General features: G+C 46.5%; 1 protein-coding gene across 1 annotated transcript in view; it reads left to right on the forward strand.

The window, feature by feature from the left end:
• The window catches only part of KCNQ3 (potassium voltage-gated channel subfamily Q member 3), a 299,483-nt gene that overhangs the window by 272,271 nt on the left and 9,623 nt on the right, over positions 1-17,589 (forward strand). Inside the window, exons 9-11 of the mRNA XM_003792872.2 lie at positions 4,267-4,293; positions 15,825-16,027; positions 16,934-17,036. Of these exons, the coding sequence (XP_003792920.1) occupies positions 4,267-4,293; positions 15,825-16,027; positions 16,934-17,036 (333 nt within the window). The remainder of the gene's footprint in view (positions 1-4,266; positions 4,294-15,824; positions 16,028-16,933; positions 17,037-17,589) is intronic.

A 17,589-nucleotide genomic window follows, 5' to 3' on the forward strand; every position in this document is an offset into this window, starting at 1 on the left:
CATCCCATCGTGTTCACTCCCTGTTAGCATCCCATCGTGTTCACTCCCTGTTAGCATCCCATCGTGTTCACATCCCCTGTTAGCATCCCATCGTGCTTGCTCCCTGTTAGCATCCCATCGTGTTCACTCCTAAAGAGATCCCAGTGGCTGTGCTTCTTTCTGTTCTGGACATTGAGTCCACTGATGTTTCTGAGCCCATTGTATGAGCTGAGCACTGGGGCGGACCATGGAGGGTCAGTGACATGTGACTTGCGAAGGAGTCTAACTGATCAGCCAGAGAATGACAGGAACAGACCGTGTTTCCAGGAGGTGACAGGAGGAAGTGTGGATTGGACAGGCTCAAGGTCAGAACAAGGAGTCAGTTAGTAAACGCTTGCAGGGTTCAGAATAAGAGGAAGTGAGAGCCTAGACCACGGTGAAAGCAATGAGAAGGGAGACGAGTGGGAGACGAGAGGGAGGGCCTGAAAGAGAGCAGGCAAAGGGACTGAGAACCTGCAGAGGGCTAGGGAAGGAGAGGGGAAAACGGCTTCAATAAAGGAATGGGAAGGTTTGGGTTATTCACTGTGTCTTCTTGTAGTTAAATTTACATACTCAGAAGATGACCTACCTATTTCCATTTGGTTCTAAAATTCTATTACTGGTGCAATTGTTGAGGCTTTTGGATATCATAAAGCAGAGTCTCTTAGAATGGGCAGAAGACTTCCCCTTAGGAGAACACAGTGACCTTGAACTCAAAAGCAAGAACACTTTGGACACAGAATCAAGATGTGTGCTGTGTATCCAAAGTCTTGGCAACAGACCCACTCTTTGGGTTGGTTTGTTATAAATAAGGCCTTGTCCTAGCTGCCGGGGACTTGGAGGAATACGACGCTCTGCAGACTGCGGCTGTAGTGTAGGAACAATATTTAAATGAAGAGAGAACATTTAATTCTTCCTTTTTTTTTTCTCAAGGATGAAAGTATAAAGTCAGTAGAGAAATTAACTTGGCAACCATTCTGAAGCAAGGCTGTCCCCTGGGAAGAGAAGGTCCCTGAATTCAATCCACTCTGTGTTAATGGCAGAGAAGCGCCTGACAATGTGCTGGTGTCTCTCACCTGCCTTCTAAAGTTCTTTTATTCTCCTTTGGTCTTGTGTGCATTTTTTAAAAATAACTTGATGGAGATATATGTTTCATGAGCTGTAAGAGGTTTCACATACCATCAGAGGTACCCTTATAAAGTGGAAATTCAGTCTTCTGAGTATATTGGCAAAGTAGACCATGGAACATCACTCGCTAATTCCAAAACAATTTCACTATCCCAGAAAGAAACCCTGCGCCCATTAGCAGTTAGTCCTGGTTCCTTCTTTTCCTCCAGCTCCTGCAACCACAGATCCACTTTCTGTCTCTAGTCTCTCTATTCTGTAATAATATAATAGCAAACTCCTGTAATGTGTGGTCTTTTCTGTATGATTTCTTTCATTTGGCATCATATTTTCAAGTTTCATCGATGTCAGAGTACGTACCAGCACCCTTTATTCTTTTTTATGGCTATATAATATCCCTTTATATAGGCCACATTTTTTCATTCATTAATCAGCTGGTGGACATTTGAGTTGTTTCCACTTGTGGCTACTGTGAATGATGCAGCTATGGACATTCAGGCACACATCACTGTGCGGACATGTGTGTTCGAGTGCCTTGGGGACATGCCTGTGAGTAGAATTGGCAAGTTTAGGTTGAACTATTTGAGGAATGAGACTGTTTCCATAGCAGTTGGATCATTGTACATCCCTGCAGAAGGTTTTGAAGGATGAAGTTGTGTAGCCCCCTTGCAACAGTCCTGCCACGTCAAAATTTCCAGCTCGGTGTAGGCCTTTGTTAATTTGCACGTATCTGTGTGTTTAGGGCTAGCTGCGATGGATGGTGGTGGTCTGTATTCTTCTTCTTTGTCTTTTTACTACTTACAATTATAAACTCATTTTTTTGAATTGGAAAGAAACTCAGAAAGTTTCAAGTCCAAACTCAATATTATATGTGAAGAAACTGGGACCCCACCCCCAAAAGTTCAGGAATTTGCTCAAGCCCACACATCAAGTTGGGCACATCTGAGATCACACCCTGGTCTTTTGACCTGCTGGCAGTGAATGCTCTGTGGACCTAGTGTAAGTGGGTGGTAGGCGTCTGAGAAGGCGTGGGATATGGTAGATTAAACAGTCTCGTATATTATGCCAGGGTGGGATATGGTAGATTAAACAGTCTCGTATATTATACCAGGGTGGGATATGGTAGATTAAACAGTCTCGTATATAAGCAGGGATGAGGGCAGATGTTAAAATCCAGATGTTGCTTTTCATCAACAAAAGAGCCTGTGCACTGCCCAGTCTCCTACAAGTGACAGTGCGTTTTCACCCAACTTCACATATTCTATAGCTGTACTGTCCAGTACGGTTGCTACTGGCCTCATATGGGCTATTGAACATGTGACTATTACAAGTGCAACCAAGGAACTAGATTTTTAATTTTAATAACCATATGTGACTAGGGGCTGCCCTATTGGACAACACAGCTCTGGAACTGAGAGATGTTAGGACTGAAACAGGGAGGAAGGTACTTAGGGCCATGAAGTAGAAGATCCTTGGCCAAGAAGAGCTAGTTCACGTGTATCTAGGACTTGTTCCTTTTATGACCAGGGTTAGAATTATTGGAGTGCCTGGAAGTGGAGAAGAGACACTGTATGCAGTGGCCATTTCCTGTGGCCACATGGCTTTGGGTCTGCTTTCATGTATGCTATATTATCTAAGCTCGGGGATGTCTTGGGAGATAGGTAGACTAATGGATTAGGTAACTCCCTTCTTTGTAACCACATAATCAGAGCATCAGTGTGATAAATTAGCTTGCCTAATACCGCTCAGTTAGTAGATGATGGAACCAAGATGGGAACCCAGGTCTTATGCCAAAGCCCATGTTTTTCCCACTTTATCTCTGGGAAGAAAACAGGGTGTCAGTTTGGTGACTTGGTGGTGGGACCACAGGCAATCTCAGGAAAGTGAGTCAAGGTCCTCAGCCGGGAGGTGAGTGGGAAAAGTCTGATGACGATGAAGAGGAGGACGCAGGAAGAGTCATCTGGAATGTGAGGAAGGGTCAGGCAGTGGTGTGTCTAATTCTCTAACCCTTCTCTCCGTGGTGACTTCTCGAATCTTGTCCTCAGCTGCCTGCTCACTTTCCCTGGTCCCTCTTTTTCTGGATTTGAAGATCCAGAGAATCCTAGAAAGTTACAGCTTTTTTTGTACTCAGGTTTTGAGACCAGCTAAACTTTATTGCCCAAGAGCGGAAGCAGGCTCAGAGGATGCTGTGATCAGTGCAAGGCTGACTCTGAACATGAGAGTCCTTCACTCTCCAATGGGCCCTTCTGCTTCTCTGCTGTCATCCTCTCACTCTCTGCCCACACACCCTGGGTCCTAGGATAGGCCAGTTCCAGTTATTCCTTCAGCAATTAGTGGACAGGCTGGAGTGTAGGGTGCTCAGATTTTAGAGGGAAAAAAAAACCAGAGGCTCCGCCCTCAAGAGCTCATGGACTATACCCGACTCTAAGATGGTGTGACCTGATGACAGGGTATAATCTCACCAGGGAAGGGATTGGCTCAGTGTAGACTCCAGGCCGATGTATGAGAACCCCAAGGAGAGGCCCCTCGAGGTGGAACTTAGCAGACAAGTAACTGTTCCACCTCCTTCAAGCCCTTGAGCAATTTATTTAGCCTATCTGTGCCTCAATTTTTTCTTCAGGAAAATGGGGTGATAATGGTACTTATCTCATAGGATTATTATGAGGATTAAACAAATTAACCCATAAAAATGCTTAAAATGGTACTTAAGTAAAAATTATTGCTCAATAAATGTTAGCAGTGACGACAGCATCAACCATGATGGTGGTGGTGGTGGTGACAGAGTTATGTGGGGTGTGGCTGCTACATTAGGACATTCTAGGTTTTCTGGTCTTCCCCTACCCTTAAACAAATTCTCAGCGAGGCCTGGGGCAGAGTCAGTGCTTAGCAATCATTTTCTGGATGAATGAAGGGAAGGGAAGGGAAGTGAGCGTGCAGAGGCAGTGGTCGCTGGAGCAGCCTGGGGACTGTCCCCCCTCGTGGTTTCCCTCCACTCTCACCACCCTGTCCTAGAGCCCAGCTCTGCTTCATCAGCTTCAGAGGGAAGCTCTGGAGGGAAGGCCGGGAAAGGGGATAACTGTCCTTGTCATTTATGCTTTATTTTTTCCCTCCCTCTTCTTACAGGAAAGAACAGCTGGAGGCAGGAGCCAGGTAGGTTTCTGCTTACAAGCCCCTTCTTCCCACCACTGTGTCGGGAAGAGGGTCTATTTCCGTGTGGCACAGGGTGGCTGTGCTGGTCACAAGGTCGGGACTTGGGGACTTAGTATTGCTGCTGACTCCCACGTTCCTCTGCCACTTTCATGCTGATTTGCTCAAGGACAACTCAATAGGAATCAGAGCAGCAGCCATGTGTATTTGGTGTATCCTGTGGGCTAGGTTCTGTGCCAGGACTTCCACCTACTCAGAGAGGTTGAGTCACTCCCTTTGGGTCACACAGCAACTATTGAGTGGCGAGACCCAAATCTGAAGTCAGGTATGAACATTACAACTGTGCTGTTTCCAGGACATACTGCTTTGCTTTGTTTGCTTCCTGGGGTCACAGACAGCACTTCAGAAAGTGAGTGAGGCTGTTAATTCACGATTCCTAAAACTGCAGAGGTTTCCCAGTAGACCACACTTGCTGCAGGGCCCTGCCGAGACCGCAGAAGCTTCTGGGTTATGGTGGTTTCTCTAACTGACCTCGCTTCCCCTGCCCCGCCAATGTCACGTGTAGGAGAAACTAGGGACTCTGTTCTAGACTATAAAGAAAAACCGTCTCTTGCAAAGATCAGTGTAAACTACTTATATATTCATAGACATAAATGTCCGTGCATATTTGTGTGTGTATACATATGTCTATGTTTTTAAACCATGATTGCTGAAAAACTACATGTAAGGCCTCACAATTGAACTCCTGGATGCCCAAGTCCAACTGTCTGCTTCCATAGTGACAAAATTTGTTCAGAGGAGGTGAGAGGACTGAACTGCCTTGTAGGGGACCCACTTGAGAAAAGTGGCCGTTGGGAAGCTGAGTCTAGTCCTCCTGAGTGAGCACAGGAAGCCCTGTCCAACATGATCCCACAGACACCGCAGCTTCTGGGCTCTTTGTGCATTTTCACGCCACCCGTGAGGTTTTTGCCTGGACCCAGTTTAGACTATAGGGGCGTTTGGAGAGATCAGCAAGCAGGGCTGGGCAACAGACAGTGACAACACCAGGGCAGTTGCTAGAGGACCCCCAGCAGCTTGTGGCTCCGGAGGCAGAGTGGGAAGACACCACAGAGAGCTCTTCCAGATGTGTCTATAGAAGCTGAGGCCCCGATAGGACAGGCTCACTCCATGCCACACAGCCCATGACCCCCAGCGGTCATGGCACCCGGTCTCAGGACGCCCCCAGGGCATTCTTTGCTCTTCTCTCATGACCAGCAGGGTTTTAAATCATGCAGGCGTTGATCCTTCCAGCGAATTATTAAACCTACCTTTAGAGCACTGGTTCTCAACCTTCCTAAGGACGCAATGTGTTTTCATTGTTACAAAGGGATTGGACCCACAGGTTTGGAACGCTTTGTCAGCTTCTCCCTGGGAATGTGAGCCTTTTAGAGCCTTTTCTATACAGATCCAAACAGAATTCTCCTAAACTGGGACGTATCACCGTGCACTGAATTCAGCACTGCTGGTTTAATTAGGGCCCAGATAGCCACTTTTCGAGGCTTTCCTGAGGATGCCTCTGCAGTTGTGGCAAAGGGGCTCTCTGAAATCTGGTCATCAACGCATCCCCCATTCAAGAACACTTCACTCTGCCGAGGGCGATTTCTCAGGGCCAGGGTGCTCGGTGTTCGAGGGCTCATCCCCCTCAGAGAAGAAGAGCAAGGCCAGTCATGGGAGCCACGCAGTCTCCTGCATCCGTGACGCGAACAGCAAGCAGCTTGGCTGATGGGTTAGCAGGTGATATGCCAGGTGCAATTATGGCTGCGCTGTCTGGAGGCACGAATGAGATCTGGAGGGAGGGCAGGAGAATTGTCCACAGAGGAGTCAATTCCTTTACCCAGGAAAGCGGGGAACAAGGTGACTATAGTATGGTCAGCAGTGTACATATGTGTTAGATTAAACTGGTGTTCCAATCTTCCTGTGTTACCGTTTCTAAATAGTGTCTGTTCATCTTACTGCCGCCTCCTCGCATAAGTATCCCACACATTTGTTTACTTGTCAGCTGAGTAAAGAATTGCATTCCCCATGACTTAACAGCTCCTGGGGCTACTTTGGGGTTTAGAAAAATAACTTTTTATTTGACTTATTGGAAAGAGCTCAAGCTCATAGTTAGTTATAAAGCTGTTGCTTTGTAAGAGTTGTCTTGGCCGTTCTGATTTATGTGGACTTGTTTGAGGAACATAAGCCCAGCTGACTTCGTACTATTGACTGAGAGGTTGGCTTTGATAATTTCATGCTGAGCACTTTGTAGGTGTCATCTTACTTGATTCTTGTAAAAAGGGAGGCAGTTGACACCCCCATCCCTCCTAACCTAGTTAGGGTGCCCCACGCATGCTGCTCTTAGGACTCAGAGATGCCCTAATAGAGCATATATGTATGTGTGCATGTAATATTTACAAAATATTCTCCATGTGTTGGCCATCTCCTAGTTAAATTTTATTATGAATATTTTGTAAATATAAAGGTACATTTAGCTATAATTTCCCATTTTCCCTATGTATGGCAACCCTCAGGGCATGTGTAGAAGTTGTCTGTCTTCCTTCCGATTAACTTTAGAATCACAGATCCTGAGAAGGAAGCTGTCTCTGTAGACAAGTGATTTTCAGCCTATGTGCCGTGACACACTGGTGTGCCCTGAGAAGATCTTAGATGTACCAAAAAACTTTAAAGGTCATTAATTAAATTATTTTCAAAAGAAGTCCAAAGCATAGTAAGTATATATTTTTAGTCTTTTTTTTTTCTGGTTAACATAATTTAAGTGTGCCACGGAAGTTTAGCAGTAAGTTCAAGTGTGCCAGGAGATAAAAAAGTTTCCAAAACGCTGGTCTAGGTCATGAGCTTCACAAAGCTGACACTGTGCCTGAAATGTAGGATGTGCCCCATAAATATCCGCTGAGTGAATAGATACATGACCCAGTACAGGACATGCTGTACCTCCATTTCACTTCTGAGGAAGGTGAGCTCAAGCATTCACATAACTCACACCCAAGTCAAGCCCAGAAATAGCCACGGTGGGCCTTTGAAATGCAGGTCTCTCTGCAGAAGCCTGTGCTCCTCACACCGGCTGGCCCTGCTGGCAGCACATGGGGCTGTTGTGTCCTCCTGGTTGTCCGTGAGTAGAGTGAGGTCATGAATCCGACAGGCACACCATCTCAACACTTGTTCTCCAGAAACCTTACCTCACATCTTCATAGAGCTGTTCCTTCACTTCATTTGAGGCTGGGCCTGATGTCGCATCCCGAAAGTGGCCTTCCCTGCCCCTCCACCCACGCTCCTCAATATCTATCCTCTTGATACTGAAAGTACCGAAAACGTATACACATTTTAAGAAAGGGAAACCCGGTATTAAAATTTAATACTCAATATGTACCAATAACAAAAGATAACTACGCGTATTAGACCAAATGCTTCTAAGAGTCTCGCCTATTCTACTCACTGCTCTATTTCTAGCACCTGACAAGATGCCTGGACCACAGCCTGGCAGTAGGCAGCGTCCTGTAGATATGCACTTACTGAGAGAGTGGGCGGGTGGATGGGTGGACAAACTCTCCATTCTGCAAGTGTCATAGACACAGCTTGACGACCTCAGATAGAGAGAGCAATGCAATGACTCACACAGCCCCATCAGAGCAGGTGGGGACCCTGCGGCACAGGAATGCGGCCCTCTAGGTTTCCTCTCTCCATCCCTTGCTGCTACTGCTCTCTCTGTGATGATTCCACTACATCAAACGATTCTCCATACCCATGAAACTCATGCCAAAAGATTCAGTATCACGTTCTTTTTCTTCTTTCTTCTGTCCGTTTACCTTTCACCCAACATTAGTTTTTAAAATCCCAGAGAAGCACTCCCATTTGCTCAGTTTGGGTCACATATTCACAGCCTGGACAATCCCTATGACTTGGAAGGTAGAGGCCACTCCTGACCAACCTCTGGGCCAGGTTCCCACTGTTGGAGTGGGTGGGTGCAAATGAAGGTCAAATCACTTAGTGGAAGTGGGGAGAATCAGTTCCCATTTCATCCCAGGATATGGATGAAACATTAAGCAGACAAAAATGGCATTCATTCAGAAATGCTACCTATAAATTTTCAAATTCCTAATAATCATATTGTATAAGTTCTTAGAACAGTTACCTGTGTTGACAACAACCGCTTGTCTGAGCCCATTGGTTCCTTTGTATCTTCCAACCATTTCATCTCAATAGCCCCCATCAGGACTTTTCTTCTCTGTATCTGTCTTTGGAAAGGAAGGAAATTTATCCCAGGCACCTGCTTTATCTTCCATCTGGTGATTCTATCTGGCCCATTACTGAGCTGTCAAATTTAGCAGAGGACTGTTCTTTGGATCCAAGAATTCAAGTATTGTAACAATAACTTACAAAGAATGTTTATTGATTGCTTCATACTCACCCTAAGAGGGAGATACTTTTTTTTTTTTTTTTTTTTGAGGTAGAGTCTTGCTCTGTTGCACGGCCTCAACCTAGCTCACAGCAACCTCAGACTCGTGAATTCAAGCGATCCTTCTGCCTCAGCCTCCTGAGTAGCTAGGCTCATAGACGTGTGCCACTATGCCCTGCTAGCTTTTCTATTTTTGGCAGAGATGGGGTCTCACTTTTTCTCAGGCTGGTCTCAAACTTCTGAGCTCAAGTAATCCACGTCCCTTAGCCTCCCGTAGTGCTAGGATAACAGGTGTGAGGCACCACACCTAGCCTGGTAGGCACTACTTTTAATCCCCATTTTATAGCTGAGAAACTGAGGTTCAGATAGGTAAGTTGGTCCCCTGGCTAGAAAGTGGCAAGAGCACGACTTGGATCCTGCTGGCCTAGTTCCACAGTTTCGGGTCCCAACCACTATGAGTCCCTCTGGAGGTTGGGAGTAGTCACCTAATCAGTTCTTGCTTATTTTGTTTTCTTGTACCTTTCTTGGCGCACGTAGCTAGAGTCTCTGCCATGAGAGGAGGCTATAGAGGTGAGAAAAAGCACAGAGCCAGGATCTTATATGGGGTGAGGGAGCATTTCACCAGATTCTGTGATTCAGAATTGTCTTCTTTCTGTGATGTCAGCCATATAAAATTTGTCTCTCAGAGTCATGGTGATAGAAAAACACCTCCCATGTCACAGACTCAGTGACTCCTAAAGGTAATATAGAGATCAAATAATCCAATCTCCTAACTTGACTGATGAGAAAACTGTTACCCAGAGCAAAACAAGAGGCCTGAACACTGCGGCTATTAGTATTCTCTCTGCCATCAGACCTTCCAGCTGGGTCCCAGGCTGCAGAGTCATGGAGATGTAGAGGGGAGACTCTGGAGGACCAATTTTATTTAAACCCAGAGGAATCCCAGACCCATCCTGAAGACTGTGTCTCAGTTTTCATTTTGGAATAATTTTGATTCATAATTGAATTATGAATCATTTGAGAAATAGACCTAGGAGTCAGAGAAGGATTAAAACTTAGGTCACATTTGCTGAGTAAAGCAGGGTTTGATCTGGGGGCAATGGGGAGCGTCATAACCATTCCCACCAAGCCTGGCCTCGGAAGCTGCCTGGGCACAGAGCAGATACTCACCCAGCCACAGGGCACGGAGAGCTGGGGAAAGACCGTATCTGAACTCTGACATTTACTATGGAACTCTCCTGATAAACGAACATGAACCAGTGACTACTGCACACTTGCTATAACCCGATCGGGTCATTCACCTCCTCCCATGGAGAGAAGCCAGTAAAGGCTAGAGGCTTCTTCTTAATTCTTCTGGGAGTGTGGAAGTCCTATTTTTATGACTTCAAAAATATGAGACAGCATGATCCTCCCTCTGCATCACGTGCCTGCTCTCTACCTGTGAGCACGTCTTTCTTCAGCACACAAGAATGAGTCACAGCTCCTTGGCTTGGTTCTGTCATCCTGAAAACAGGACTTTTCACGCAGTACCTCCCCTCAGCCCTGCTTGCTTGCTGTTTGGCAGGTGAAGCCTGACAGATGTTTATTACCTGTATGCCTCTCTCTCTTTCTCAGGAGAGGGCACAGTGCTAGAAGAGCCCCCTAAAAGGGGACTTCAGATCTGTTAGGCCCAACCTTTCTGCATGGAAAGATGGGAGGATGGAAGAGTAAAGGCAAGAAGGAAAAAATTAAAGCCTTAACCCCACAGCTGCCCTGTGCTGGTCAGTCTGTCTGTGCCATCTCACTGAGCTCTCAGATCCCAGGGCACAAAACAGCTGAACCACTTCTTCAGTTACTCTTGTTTTTGTTTTCTTTTACTCTGGTGACACTGCATCCATTCATCATTCATTCATCCATCCAGCCATGGTCCAAGATCCCTGAATGGCCTCTGATTTTATCTGGTGCCACTCTGCCCTCCCCTGGGTTGTTTAGAGCACATGCCGCTCCCTGTAGCCCCCAATCCCAGTCCTCATGCCCCTTGCTTCTTCTGCCTAGAGAGTTCTTTTCTTGGAGGTCAGTCTTCCTCTCACCCTTCATGTCTCTGTGTCTGGACCATCATCATCTTCCTCCTGGACTCCTGTAACTGGCTTCCCCCACCCCAGACGTCTTCCCTGACCACTCTACCCAAGTAAACCTCCCATTATTCTGTCACTGCACTCTCTTTGTTTCCTTGCCCGATTTCTAGCAGTGAATGTGTCTTACCGTATTTCTTCCTAACTTTATCACAGGCTCACTGGAAGCTGAAAAGCACATCTGTTTTACTCACCACTGTATACTCAGAAAGTTTCTAGGATCCTCATATTTACCAGATGTTGAACACCTTGTTGTTTAATAAATAAGTAATGTTAAGTTCATTTTACAGATGAAGAAATTGAATCAGGGCTCGGCACCTATAGCTCAACCGGCTAGGGCGCCAGCCACGTACACCTAAGGTGGCGGGTTCGAATCCCCAGCCCGGACCTGCCAAACAACAATGACGGCTGCAACCAAAAAATAGCCGGGCGTTGTGGCGGGCGCCTGTGGTCCCAGCTACTTGGGAGGCGGAGGCAGGAGACTCGCTTGAGCCCAGGAGTTGGAGGTTGCTGTGAGCTGTAATGCCACGGCACTCTACCCAGGGAGACAGCTTGAGGCTCTGTCTCAAAAAAAAAAAAAAAAAGAAATTGAATCAGAAAGAGTTAGTGACTTACTGAAGCTGAAATGTCAATTACTGAATAGAAATTTGAACCCAGTGCTCTTTTCACAACACAGCACTCTCTCCCTCCGCTGAGGTTACATACATTTTATTGATCAAAGGTTGAATGTGTATTCCTTCTTTCATTCAGACAAGATCATAATAATGCCTTCAGGTTTACATATTCCAGGAACTGGGATAGATGCTGGATATACAAATTGAGCAGGGTTGTTTCTGGCTCCAAAGCTTGCCTTTTAGTTTTTCAACCTCAGCACTATTGATATTTGAGACAGACAGTTCTCATGGTGAATTGCTGGATGTTTAACGGTGTCTCTGCCTCTGTCCACTAGATGGCAGGAGTGCTCTCCACTGCTGGGTCAGCAGTAGGCAAAACCTCTGTAAGTTGACCACCTGAGGGTCCATAACAAACTGGCTAGCATATGGAGGTGATCAACCTAAGGGATTTCCATTAAATACATGTGGTGCATGTCCAGTCTATGAAAATTAGGCTAACTGAAGGAGGTAGTCAATGTGGGGAGGTAGTTAACTATGAAGGTTTCATCCCCAGATGTCTCCCGGTAGGCAGGGTTGGGGTAGGGTCAAATTCATCCTCAGTGGAGAACCAATGACGATTTCGTTATGGTGGCCAAGCATCACACATGAGAAAAGCCCAAAGTGTTCTAGGGGCACAGTGAATGGATGTCTGAAGGGTCTTAGTTGCTGAGCATCCAGATTGGCTGATAAGTTAGCCTTGGGGCTGATGCCTGGGCCAAGTTTCGGACAAAAACAAGAGTCATTTAGATGAAAGAAGTGATGAAGGTTTCCCCAGGTAGAGTTCTCAGCACGTGCAAAGTGCTAAGTGTCAGGAAACCGCACAGAGCCCAACATGGCGGGAGTTCCTGGGGTGCTGACAGCTGGGCAGGAGCCCGGACAGAGCAACCTTGATTTTACTGTCCCATCCCCAGTCCATTTATTTGCATTTTCCACAATTTATGTTTGGAACTGTTCATCTGCACTTAATAAAATCAGGAACCCTGGCTTTCCAGGGAAATCTGATATCAGTTCCAAAGGAGGCTTTTCTTGTAAGTTCTGCACTAGCCTCTCAGAACAAAGCCTGAACTGTGCCCTGGAAATCAATACGGAGAAGGCAGAAAAGAGTTTTGAGTTTCAAGGGTGAACTTTGCCTTGCATTTAATTATCCTTTAGGGTCTTGGATTTCAGGCAACGCCATTAAGAAGTAAGCTGATCATCCCCTTTGCTGCAGGAAGAATTCCATAAGCCTCTTAGGCGCAACGGCTGCAAATAATTTGGAACTGAGGCATCTGACTTATGCCCGACGATGTGCCTGGATTTCTGATGGCGTCTAAACTTTGATCTGTGACCGATGGGGTTTAAGTGAACATGGTCCCAGCACTTTAAATGGTTAGAGATTACAGTGAAGTTATTTAAGTGCCCAAACAAGGAAACCCTAAATCCCAACACCGAAAGAACCAAGAGAGTCCTCTCACTGACTCTCTAAATATTCAGTCATTATGAAATTTCAAGTTAGGACAAAGTGGCTGAGATTAATTTTGTCTTGCTTAGTTTATTTGGAATTAAGCTTCCCGTATACTTATTTCCTGCAGAGGTGGGATGCAATGACAGTGTGGGATGTTTTGAGACAAGCATTTAAGAGTACAGTAAAATAATATGTAAATCCCTGAAATTCATTCCATTCATGTAAATAAAAGAACAAAACCTTTTTTGTGGCCAAGGAAATTGTATCCATCCTTTTCATACACGTGGTCAGCCTCGTACTGCTTCTGTGGGAAGAGGATTACTCACTGAGATAAGGATGACAGCCAGCATTGCTTCCTGCATCCCGGACAGCCCCAGCACCTGGCATGCATTGCCTCACTTAACCCTTAAACACCCATGCAAATCAAGGCTTATGGTCATTGCTTTGCCCATGAGGATGCTGGGGACCAGACGGCATAAGTGATATGTCCCAGGCTGCGTGAGTTGTCAGGACAGTCTCACCCAGGCTGGCTTTGCCCCAAGCCCATGATTTTAGCCACTATGCTGAATATCCAGGTATGATAAGCAGAGGGATTTGCTGGGTTCACAGATAACCAGGAAAAGTCCCTGCCGACCTAGGACTCTGTGGGGGCAGGCAGACGTGGAAATGTACAGTCTCCACACAGCGCGGGGCAGGCAAGCCTTCTGTGTGTGTTCAGCTGAGTTCCTGCTTCATCCACTGTTTTTAACGGGCCCTGATATCGTCTCTGTTCTGTTAGCCATTCATCTAGTACCAGTCAGGAAAGAGGTTCTAAAAATTTTTACTTTGATTCAGGGAAGATGGAGCTGGATGAATATTGGAGTTTCTCTAAATTTACCCTGGGCTGGTTATTCGTGGGATTCCTCAGTAGAACTGCTAGGACAGTGCTGGGTGAGGGGGACAGGTCTGGAGGAGTTGGGGATAGTGAGTGCCCCCTGCTCACCATATAAGCATTCCCTTGGTCAAGCATTTGCTCATCTGTTATTTTGGGTATTTCTTAGCGCCTTCTGTATGCCAGGCTGCAGGCAGCAGACGTTACAGAGATCATGTGTCATGCACTCCAAACCTCCCTGAAGCCCCCTTAACAGATGAGGAGCTGGTGTGCAGAGAGCAGGGGCTGACTGTGTGCCAGGAGTGACGACGCCCCGTCTCTGCAGCACCGACCCCCGGACCCCTGCACTGCACCAAGCTGCAAAGACACCAGCAGCTGCTGATAGAAGCACATGGGGGTCCTAACCAGACACAGTGTTTGAAAAATATGTTATCTCACACTCATGAAGAGCTGATTCGACCAACCATGTTCTGTCACATGCTCATTTATTCCCCAATGACATGAGTGCATCAGTGTATGTTGTGTGCCAAGCCCCTTGTGGGGTAGTGGGGAGGAAGCTGGTGCTTTGACGTGTGAATACAAGCAACGTGGCTGTCTTTGGAAAGCCCCATACACAAAGGCTTTACCCCTTATGCTCTCGGTGGGAAGGGCGGGGGAAGGTGAGAAAGAGAGGGACAAAATTAATGTCCAGAGCTGTGTCCACCTGCTGTGTGTCCACCTCTGTGCCACATTCCTGACAATCATCATCTCACCATAACCAGGTGAAGCAGGGAATGTGTATCCCTATTTTACAGATGAGTTACTGAGGCTCAAAAGGTCGCCCATTTGGCCAAGATCAGCCAGATGGGAAAGATGGAACTGGCTTAAGTCAAGGTGCAACTGGCTTTTCTTGCCAGGGCAACTTTATGTTGGGGTTACTAACTGATTTTTCTTGCAGCAAGAACCTTCTGGCAGTATTGTGAAACCCTTGGGCTCCTTTTCACAGTAATAATTGAACCTTTAAATAAAAAGCAATACACAGTACAAAAGAAGCTGATTATATTGAAAAAATTATCAAAACATTTAAAACTTCAAGACGTGGTCGTCTGCCTGCTTGTTTGTGCTGAGCTTAATGACAAGACATAGCGGCGGGTTGACTGTTGCCACGGTGTGGAAGCAATGAGGAGCATGAATAGGACCCGGAGATAGCGAGATTCAAAACTCCGTGATTTCTGTTGGGGAAGGCCGCAGGCACTGAGGGGATTACTGGGCTTTGTTATCTATACTCATCATTGAAAAAGAAGCTAAATTTTAGCTAGAAGTTAGTAAATTCTTTCTTTCTTTCTTTCTTTATTTTACTAAATCATAGCTGTGTACATTAATGCAGCCATGGGGTACAGTGTGCTGGTTTTATATACAATTTGAAATACTTTCATCAAACTGGTTAAGATAGCCTTCATGGCATTCTCTTAGTTATTGTGTTAAGACATTTATATTCTACATTTAGAAAGATTCACATGTACCCTTGTAAGATGGACCAGAGGTGTGGTCCCAGCAAACACCCTCCAGAAGTTAGTAAATTGTAACTGGGGGGGGGGGTCTGTCTGTGGCTGGCAGATTAAGGATTGGTGCCTGCTTTATGTCGTCTGTTGTTTGGTTCTGCTCAAGGAACCTTTGATAAGGATTTGTTTAAGTAAAATGACTTTCTGGGCACGAAGGAAAGACAGGAGGTCACAGATGCAGAGGACGGGCATGGGGAAGGCTGACGACCACACAGGGCAATGAGCTTACACATACGGGGAAACTGAAGTTCAGACAAGTTACCAAACTTGCCCAAGGTGTAATAGCTAGTACATTTTTGAGCCCCCTTAACAGGATGTGTGCTTCACCCTGACCAATGTCACTGCTTAATCAGATTCTTCAGCAGGAGTGCGTGGTCCGCATGCTTCCTTGGAGGAGAATGTGTGAGTCTTTATGGTGGGACGGGAAGTTTGAAGAGCCTGCACTGAAGGAGGAAAATTGTTCACTTTTGCTTATTTTGTAGCCAAAAGCTGGGTCTCTTGGATCGGGTTCGCCTTTCTAATCCTCGTGGTAGCAATACTAAAGGAAAGCTATTTACCCCTCTGAATGTAGATGCCATAGAAGAAAGTCCTTCTAAAGAACCAAAGCCTGTTGGCTTAAACAATAAAGAGCGTTTCCGCACCGCCTTCCGCATGAAAGCCTACGCTTTCTGGCAGAGCTCTGAAGGTAACGCCTCTCCTCTCTCCCACGCTGTCCCCTCCACTTCTCCCTCCTCCCCTCTGCCTGTTCCTCAAGTCCACCAGGTGGCCCTCTCCCCTCCCACTCAAACCAACTTCTTCCTTCCCCTCATTCCTGTCCCTGTGGCTGGAGGTGTCTGTGTTCCACTCTCGGGAGTCACGGAGCATGGGGCTCCCACGTTAGCCATTTCCCTGTTCCACCAACTCCATCACTGTCAGCCCAGGTTCCTCCTGGGAGCCTCAGGACATGTCACCCTGGTTTCCAGGGTGGCCATGATGAGTATAGAGGTCAACTTGAAGGATGGGGAGGGTTTAGTTGCAAAGTGAATTGGGGATAGAACCTCAGTACCCCTGGGGGTAGAAAGAAGTGTCTGAAAATCATCCTTTGGGGCCCATAGGAGACATGGCCTCTTGTGGCTTTGCTTATGTAAAGAGAAGTAGCAGGAAAGCCAGTGTCTGCAGAGTCTGAGCCCACCCAAACCTTGAGCCCACCAACCACTTAGTCTTATCCAAGACCTCTAAGATGTGCACAACTCAGAAAGTGACCTCCCAGGGTCACCAGGAGAGAGACTGGCCGAGCAAGAATCCTAGCTGTTGGCATGTGTCCTCTGCTTGCTCAGAGGGGCCACTCCAGGGCTGTGGAACTCACTGGGTCTCCCTTTTAGCCTCTTCCCACCCTCCGTCTGTCCCAAGCTGCATATACCTCGGACTCTGACTTTAGGAGGAGAGGATGGGCTAAACACTGTCCCAGCTAGGGGACATTGCACAGTTTCACAAAGTGGGAACAAAGGCTCAAGATTGACTAATCCAGAGGCTTAGAAGGCAATGGCTGAACAGTGAGGTCCCCAGGCCTTTCAAGGGTGTGGCTGGCCTGATTTGTGCATCTTCCTCCCAGATGCCGGGACAGGTGATCCCATGGCGGAAGACAGGGGCTACGGGAATGACTTCCCCATTGAAGACATGATCCCCACCCTGAAGGCTGCCATCCGAGCTGTCAGGTAACGCCCCTTCCTCCTTCCCAGTGCCTCCCCAGACCCACCTGAACTCTCATGGGAGCATCTTGCACAGTGCTCGTGGGCTTTGGGAAGGGGGCAGGAAACCCCTGCAGGAAACCCAACTCTGAGTTGGGTCCACAGAGTACATATACCATATGGGGCATGCTGCCTCAAGGACAGTTCTGACATTAGAAGTCATTATGGTGACCCTTGCTTGCCTTGTTAAAAACATGCTCCCACCACCTCACAGCATTATTTCCAAATGCTTTTTCTGGGCTCTTCTCTTCCTTTAACCACCATTCAGTTTACAGGGTGTTAGGATGGGAGTGTATTGTCATGGGATTTTCTCTTACTCAAAATTATTTTCTTCACCTGTCTTTATCCAAGTAGGCCTTTTTCATTAACATGCTTAACAAGATAATAAACTGTAGATTTTTTGACTGTACTGGAAGAGATCATAATCCACCATGGCTATTTCTATTTTGCTTTAGGAGTCTGCAAGAAAGTTTAAAAGTATGCTACAACTTTAAAAACTTTATCAGGATCTGGGCATGTG

This window comes from Otolemur garnettii, unplaced genomic scaffold (assembly GCF_000181295.1).
Source record: "Otolemur garnettii isolate 467f Iridium unplaced genomic scaffold, OtoGar3 scaffold00062, whole genome shotgun sequence".
NCBI lineage: Eukaryota > Metazoa > Chordata > Mammalia > Primates > Galagidae > Otolemur > Otolemur garnettii.